This window comes from Lipotes vexillifer, unplaced genomic scaffold, assembly GCF_000442215.2.
Source record: "Lipotes vexillifer unplaced genomic scaffold, Lipotes_vexillifer_v1.1 scaffold902, whole genome shotgun sequence".
NCBI lineage: Eukaryota > Metazoa > Chordata > Mammalia > Artiodactyla > Lipotidae > Lipotes > Lipotes vexillifer.
Window position 1 is genome coordinate 501,329 of NW_006794304.1, and position 7,606 is coordinate 508,934.

The 7,606-nt window shown below is 51.7% G+C and overlaps 2 protein-coding genes across 3 annotated transcripts in view; one reads left to right on the forward strand and one right to left on the reverse strand.

Moving 5' to 3' along the window:
• Window positions 1-2,846: 2,846 nt before the first annotated feature.
• Window positions 2,847-4,670, forward strand: KLHDC9 (kelch domain containing 9). Of its 2 annotated transcripts, XM_007467115.1 has the most exons (4): window positions 2,847-3,502; window positions 3,786-3,945; window positions 4,037-4,235; window positions 4,504-4,670. In XM_007467115.1, the coding sequence occupies exons 1-4, from the start codon at window positions 2,982-2,984 to the stop codon at window positions 4,668-4,670; spliced, it is 1,047 nt and encodes a 348-aa protein (XP_007467177.1). In that variant the 5' UTR covers window positions 2,847-2,981. The 2 variants fall into 2 exon arrangements, with proteins under 2 accessions (XP_007467177.1, XP_007467178.1); XM_007467116.1 differs by lacking the exon at window positions 4,504-4,670 and having other exon boundaries at window positions 2,982-3,502; window positions 3,786-3,946; window positions 4,019-4,191.
• A 555-nt stretch (window positions 4,671-5,225) lies between these two features.
• The window catches only part of PFDN2 (prefoldin subunit 2), a 13,817-nt gene continuing 11,436 nt past the window's right edge, over window positions 5,226-7,606 (reverse strand). Inside the window, exons 2-4 of the mRNA XM_007467117.1 lie at window positions 6,349-6,437; window positions 6,111-6,234; window positions 5,226-5,521 (exon numbers count right to left, since the gene is read on the reverse strand). Of these exons, the coding sequence (XP_007467179.1) occupies window positions 5,345-5,521; window positions 6,111-6,234; window positions 6,349-6,437 (390 nt within the window). The 3' untranslated portion in view covers window positions 5,226-5,344. The remainder of the gene's footprint in view (window positions 5,522-6,110; window positions 6,235-6,348; window positions 6,438-7,606) is intronic.

Here is a 7,606-nt window from a genome sequence, read left to right on the forward strand (position 1 = left end):
AGGCCTCTCACTGCTGTGGCCTCTCCCGTTGCGGAGCACAGGCTCCAGACGCGCAGGCTCAGCGGCCATGGCTCACGGGCCCAGCCGCTCCGCGGCATGTGGGATCTTCCTGGACCGGCACACGAACCTGCGTCCCCTGCATCGGCAGGCGGACTCTCAACCACTGCGCCACCGGGGAAGCCCCTAGACTGAAACTTTTATGAAGGTTTGAGACAAGGGTGTGTAGATTTGGGGCTGGGACAGACATCTAAGACTAAGAAGCTGAGCTTCAGGGATCCTTGCTTGCCAGACCACTGAGGAAACCAAACTCATAGGATCACGTCAGAATTCTGAGACTTTCAGAATGGTCAGCCCCCACTCCCACTCCTGGACAGAGGTCGTCCCTGTCCCTTTCAGTTTTTTATCATTGACGGGGTCATTATACACCACTTATGATGCTGCCCTGGGGTGTCAAGTGTTTGTCAGACAAGTACAAATTGGCTTATTTTCTTCCTCTCTTTTCTTCTCCTTCTTCTTCCCCTCCTCCTCCCCCAGTTTCTTTTCTGCCTCCTCCAAAATATGGGCTTACTTCAGACTGAACAGGGGAGGTAGGATTCCTCCCCCAGGTCTATGTTTGGAGCAGCAATGGATGGACACCTCTAGCTACAGGTGGAACTGGAGGAGGTGCAGAACTGGGAGGGGACAGCCAAGGAGCAATGTGAGGTTCAGGCTCCATGTTCAAGTGAGATGACAACTGCTAAGGACTCAGAGTCAGAGTGGCAGCTGGGAGGAGAAGGAAAACAAAGCTGGGAGAGAGGAGCTGGAAAGGCCCCTGGGGTAGGGAGTTCCCCGTTCTATCCAGGAGAGGCAGAAAATGAGTCTGGCACAACAGTCAAAGACTTAAGCAAAAGCAAGAGCCTAAAATGGGCATATAGGCCAGTACGGTTGAAGCAAAATGACACCACCCGCCAGGCAGCACCTCGCTGAAATCCTAGGAGTATAACAGATCTGAATCCAGCGGTTGGGAGGTTAGCCAGTCAGAAGATTTAGGGAAAAGGCTAGCTTTCAGATTTCAGCCAAGGATGTTAGAAGTTAGTGATTTTTTTTTTTTTAACCATGGTCTGGAAAACTGAGGATCCTCTTGTCAAAATCAGGGAAAGCTAGAGTTGGGTGGGCAGAGACTTTCAAAGCTACTACTGGGTCTCGGCTTTAAGGTATAGGTGGGGAACAGGTCCTGGTACCTACCAGTCTCTCTAAATGTGCCTTCCTGCCCATACCCTCCTCATACTATTTTCTCTAAGGGCCAAGAGTTAGGATCTGGAATGGGAAGAGCCCTGCCCTGAATTACATGTCCAGCCTCACTGCAGCTCTAGCCACTCTCTATGGCCTCCATTTCTTGGGACTGATGGGGATCAAGTTGATGAATAGGAACCAAAGGCAAAATTAAGCAGTCATCACTCTCATTTACAGACCAGCCCTGGGGGACACAAGTCCTATTTCTGTCCCACCCCAGCTGTGCTGGGAGTAGAAATCTGTCTGCATTTTCACCAGTAGCTAAAACTAGTCAGCTTGGATCTGGGCCTCTTCATTCTTCACTGGGTCTTGGAGGGATAGAGTTAAGAAGAAGCTCAAGGACCTGGCTTGGATAAATGGAAGATACCAGGGAGGGGCAGGAGTTTGTTTTTCTCACTCCTCGCCTGCTTCACCCCCAACCAGCTTGTAAGACTAGGCAGCTTCTGCCCTGGATCTTATCAGGAGAAACTCCCTGACCTTAATTCTGAGTTCCAGATGCCACGATACCTCAATTTCCTCCTGCTGTATGAGCTTATGAGACAAGAGGAAATAAGGAGTTACTCTTCCTAGGACTCAATAGTGAAAAGTTTTCCAAGGCTCAAGTATGCCTAAGGTATTTTCCGTCACCCTCAACCCAATCACTCTCTCTCTCTCTCTCTCCCCCCCCCACACACACAGACACACACATTCACTCACTCACTCTACAATGTGCCCTGAGAGACTGGGTTCTACTCCCCTCTAGTGGCCAGAGAGGAAAGGGCTGTCCCAGCCCGTCAATCAAGACCTTCAAGACTTTACCACGGTCTTTTGTCTGGAAGACACCTAAGGGATAAGCCAACAGCACTTTTTTTTTTTTTTTTGCGGTACGCGGGCTTCTCACCGCTGCGGCCTCTCCCGTTGCGGAGCACAGGCTCCGGACGCGCAGGCTCAGCGACCATGGCTCACGGGCCCAGCCGCTCCGCGCGGCATGTGGGATCCTCCCGGACCGGGGCACGAACCCGTGTCCCCTGCATCGGCAGGCGGACTCTCAACCACTGCGCCACCAGGGAAGCCCCAACAGCACATTTTATAAACGAGAAAGAAGAGGCCTAAAGGAAAATAATCACTTTGAGAGTCAGGGTATAGTTGGGACCGGAACTCAAGTCTCCTGACTCCCAGGTCAGTGCTTAATCCACTTTCACTGCCTCCCCTCTGACTTTTGTCTCCCCTTCCTAGCTTATCCCTGGGGAGGTCAGAACGAATCAGAAAAACGCCCAAAACGCCAAAGCCAAAAAGGACATGGTTCCTCCTCAACCCCTGCAGAGCAACGCCTGCACCTGAAACGTCATAGTCCCAAGTGAATTCACATCTTGGATAACATGGGTCCTTCTGAGGAACTGGCTGTCCTCGGACTTTCCGAATTTAACAGACTTTCAAGATTTTTATTGACCTCGCACAGCTCCTGTCGCCATGGTGACGACACTAATTCAAGGTGGCTACCCAGGTCTCCTGTCTCCACGGTAACCGGTGCTTTGCGACCTTCAGTTTGCAGCGGTCGTGCTGCAGCCGCTGCAGTGGTTGCTGGGCGACGGCGGAGGGAAGCAGGTGGCTTGAGGTGGGGACCCGGACAGGCTTCCGGTAGGGGTGTAGAGGCGGTTCCGGGGAAGCCTGCACCCTCAGGTAGGGGTATTCCGGGCCGCCGGCCCCGCAGCCCGCCCCTCCCCGGGCCCATGGCCGGGGCGGTGGGTGGGACAGGGGGCTCAGGCTGGACTTGGCGGCCGGTGGCGCGGGACCCGCTGCTGGCGCGGGCCTTCCATTCATGCACCGAACTGCGGGGACGGTTCTATCTGGTGGGGGGTCTCCTAGCCAGAGGAGCGAGAGAGCCGAGCAGTGATACGGTGGTCTTCGATCCGGCTGAGGGCCAGGCCGTGCGGGTGGGAGCCCGGGGCGGCCCGAGGCGCAGCCACCACGACGCGGCGCCGGTGGGCGGGCGCTGGCTCTGTGTGGTGGGCGGCTGGGATGGGTCGCGCCGCCTGGCCACAGTAAGCGCCCTGGACACCGAGCGCGGTGTGTGGGAGGCGTGGACCGCCGCCCCCGGCAGCTGCCCCCCTGCCGGCCTCAGTAGTCACACCTGTACCCACCTCTCCGACCGAGAGCTGCGGGTGGCAGGCAGGGAGGGCGGGACTCGCACTCAGCGTCGTTATGGAAGCATCTACACGTTAATGCTGGACCCTGGCGCCCGCACCTATTGGTATGACACCCCTTGCCCAAAACCTTTCATGCCCCCTCACTTACACTCTGGAAAAACAGCTTCGCAGTCAATTTATCTAATATCCTCACCCTAGAACCCTCCTTCCCCCGGAATCTTCCATGTCTAAGATAGCTGAACTCTCATCAATATTACCCTCCCTCTCAACCGAACTACATTTGGCACTGTCCCATGTCTCCTTTCTATCCTTGGCAAGGGGGTTGGGGGAAAGGCAGTACAGCACTTATATTTTCCAGAAAACCCAAATCAGGCCTGAATTTCACAGCTATAAGGAAGAAGGCTACCACACAGTCTCACGTTCAGGTCACTGCGCTGCCCTGCTCCAAAGTCCTGGGCCCCACCCAGGTCACCAGCTATTGCTTTTTGGGGGCTGCAACTCAGCTGAACCAGAAGTAGCTGGGCATTGGAGTCATGGGAAGATTAAGGTATTATCTACTCACATCTTGCTAAGGGTGGAAGGGGGCTAAAATGGGGATGCCCAAATCCCTCCAGACAGTCCCTTCTCTCTCCCCCAAGGAGGAACCACCTGTTGCCCCCCGTTTGATGGAACAGCTTGCAAGTCTCGTGAGCAGTGGGCAGGGGTCCCGGCAGGGGCCTCGAGGACTCCGGCATCACTCATGTTCTGTGGTTGGGCCCTTTGCTGTGCTGTTTGGTGGAGAAACTCTGACTAGAGCCCGAGACACCATCTGCAATGACCTCTACATCTATGATACCCGTGAGAAGGGGCTTAATGGTTGAGAAGGGGAAAAGGTGGGAAGATAGGAGAACCTGAAGACTACAGAAAGAAAGAGGATGGAGTAATGGGGTAGGGAGAAGGAAGATTTAGTCGACAAATTAAAGGAATACACAGAATGTTAAATTTTGAAGAGGCCCACAAATCCAGTGAGGAGAAAAATAATGAGCAAATATTTGGTCTTGTTAAGAGCCCCATGGGGGCCAAAGCACTACTGCCTCAATAACCACTCTCTGCCCTTACCCAACAGGAAAGTCTCCTTCTCTGTGGTTCCACTTCCCCTGTGCAGACCATGGGCTAAAACGCGTGGGCCATCGGACCTGCCTTTGGAATGATCAGCTCTACCTGGTTGGGGGTTTCGGTGAGGATGGCAGGACAGCTAGTCCACAGGTTTGCATTCTGGACCTCTTTATCTGAAGAATAGTGCCAAGATACACCACCAAGCCTCTGTTTGTTCTGTTTTGTTTTGTTTTTTTTTTGCGGTACGCGGGCCTCTCACTGTTGTGGCCTCTCCCGTGCGGAGCGCAGGCTCCGGACACGCAGACTCAGCGGCCATGGCTCACGGGCCTAGCCGCTCCGCGGCATGTGGGATCTTCCCGGACCGGGGCACGAACCCGTGTCCCCTGCATCGGCAGGTGGACTCTCAACCACTGCGCCACCAGGGAAGCCCCAAGCCTCTGTTTTGTTGCAGACTCATAAAGCTTTAGTTACCACCAGAGCTATCTGCCTCATTTCAAATGCTGATTAAATTTCAACCTGAGAGTTAACATTTGTTTCTGAATCTTTTGGCGGGGAGGGAAGTAAATAAGGAGATGCATCTTTATTTGCAAGGTAAAGGATAAAATATGGGACCTAGTTTGATATTGTGAGCCATTAACCAGATGGACCCCAAACCACAAATCATATGCTTGCCCATGCCCCGTGCAAATTCTACCCCTAATACTGGGTGAAAGCTTCAGGCTAGAGCTAAGCATTCTAAACAAAACATTTAATTAACAAAAAAAATTACAATAGCAGAGAAAATAATAACAATAAAGAGAAATTAGAAGAAGTGGGAATCAGGGTAGAAAAAAATGCAAAGGCCTTGGTCTCTAGGAGACCAACACTCCAGCTGAGCTGGACTTAGCCCCACCCCCGTCTGAGTTTTCCTTGGCTGCTGGCTTCTCGTCTTCCCCCATGAGACGAATATTGTGCTTTTCCCGGAATTCATTTAGTTCTTTTCCCTTTGCCTGAAGCTGCTGTGTCAGTGTCTCAATGATCTTCTGTATCTAGAGGGCAAACGACAGGGATTATGTAAGGATTTCAGGACTCCCTTCCCCCATCTGTTACAGACTATGGTTGGGGGAAGTGAAGGAGTGATGATACCTCTAACCTCAACTTTAACCAAGTATTAATAGTAGAGCCCAGACACAAAACGTATTCCTTTCTTAAAAACAAGATTTATAAGCTGTAGTATACATAAGATTCACGTGGGCTGCTTATTTTTAAAATGCCGCTTCGTGGCTCCCATCCCCAAAGGTTCTGAATCAGTGGGTACAGGAGAGAGTCCGGGAAGCTGCATTTTAAATTAGTCTTCCAGGTGATTTGGATGCACGTAGCCATGGACTACACTGTGAGAAACTCCACTCTAACCACCTCCCCTCCCCCAATTCAGCCAGAAAAGAGGCATAGTCAGCAACTCCTTTGTCTAAGGAGTTAGACGTAGCATAGCTAAAGAGCATAGGCTGATAGGTTATTTATGCTGCCTTCAACACAAGTTCCTACCCACACTTTCCTCCCCCACATTCCCTAAAGCCCTGGCCTCCCTTTCCTTACTCCTTGGTTGTCCAGGGCATCTACACAGGGATTCTTGCTCACCTGCTCCTTGTTGTTTTCCAAGGCAGGCAGCACCTCTTTGACAGTCCGCTCTACCAGTACCCCTCCAACCATGCGGTAGCACTTGCGGGTCTCATCTACCTCCTTCAGAGTATCGATCACTAGGCTGAGGTAGGAGGACAAGGCAGGATCTGAGAATTCAGTCCCACTCTGCTGCAACCCTCTCTTACAAAATGGCCCATCCAACTCTCTTGTTGTTTGCGTCTCCCGGCTTCCTCACCTGTGCTCATTCAACTCCATCTCCAGCTCAGCTGCTTTGGATGCCAGGCCCCGCTGTTCCTGCCTAAGGCGGTTGAAGCCAGCAATTACCTAAGAAGGTGAGAAAGAGATAAAGGTGAGAGAGGGGACAGTGGAAATGGCAGAGGGCCAACACAGGATAGCAGGCTTTACAAAGATGCAGTAGTAGACACCTATCTTGGAAAAGGAGTAGAACAGTTTGCAGTTTCTAAATTAAGTCTGTCTGGAATTCCATTCACCCAACACTGAGTGCCTAGTAGGTGTGAGATATTTGCTAGGCCATCTTGCAGCTTAGTTTCGTGAGGATTAGGCATTTGTTACATAGGACTGGGGGTGGAGAGCTACTGGAGCACCTACAGTGGAGCTTAAACTTGCAGGTAAAGAGGGATGTCAGGAAAGGCTTTGTAACAAGTAACTTTTTTTAAAATTTTATCTATCTATCTATCTATCTATCTATCTATTTATTTATGGCTGTGTTGGGTCTTTGTTGCTGCACGCGGGCTTTCTCTAGTTGCGGTGAGCGGGAGCTACTCTTCGTTGCGGTGCGCGGGCTTCTCATTTCGCACCGCAAGGAAGAGAAGTGGCTTCTCCTGTTGTGGAGCACGGGCTCTAGGCGCACAGGCTTCAGTAGTTATGGCACATGGGCTTAGTTGCTCCACGGCATGTGAGATCTTCCCGGACCAGGGCCCAAACCCGTGTCCCCTGCATTGGCAGGAGGATTCTTAACCACTGCGCCACCAGGGAAGTCCCATGTAACGAGTAACTCTTGTTTGGGTCTGCACAGCAGCCCTCCCATTAGGCAAGTGCCCCTCCTAATTCACTGGGGTTCTTGTGAGGCTACTAATCACAGGACCCTTGCTCTTTGACCACAGGGGCAGTGACCTATATTCTGTCCTATAGGAATTGAATTTTGGGTAGAGACAAACAGGTACAGAAGGCAGCTGGAGCTAAGACACCTATAGTTGTCCTATAAAGATGGTCCTCCATTCCTATTCCTGAAATCCCCAAAGCTGCCCTAGTTATTGAACTCTGTGTGGCCTAGTTGTTTAATGTTCCTTTTCACTGTGTTCAATTCTGTGACCTACCACCATCCTTCTAAAACACTCTTTTAAAAAAAATAATAAATAAGTTGCCCAAAGCCTGCATCTCTAGCCTCTAAACCCTAACTGATACAGGCTTCCTGAGAGATAATGCCTTAACTGACGCCTGAAGGCTGAGGACCTGGGGGGGGGGGGGGGGGG

What these genes read in the sequence shown, in the direction of transcription:
- KLHDC9 (XM_007467115.1), top strand. Translation starts at nt 2,982, where the DNA reads ATGGCCGGGGCGGTGGGTGGGACAGGGGGCTCAGGCTGGACTTGGCGG. An exon ending in CCTGGCGCCCGCACCTATTG is followed by an intron (nt 3,503 to 3,785) that starts GTATGACACCCC and finishes TGAATTTCACAG; the next exon opens with CTATAAGGAAGAAGGCTACC. An exon ending in GGAGTCATGGGAAGATTAAG is followed by an intron (nt 3,946 to 4,036) that starts GTATTATCTACT and finishes CTCTCCCCCAAG; the next exon opens with GAGGAACCACCTGTTGCCCC.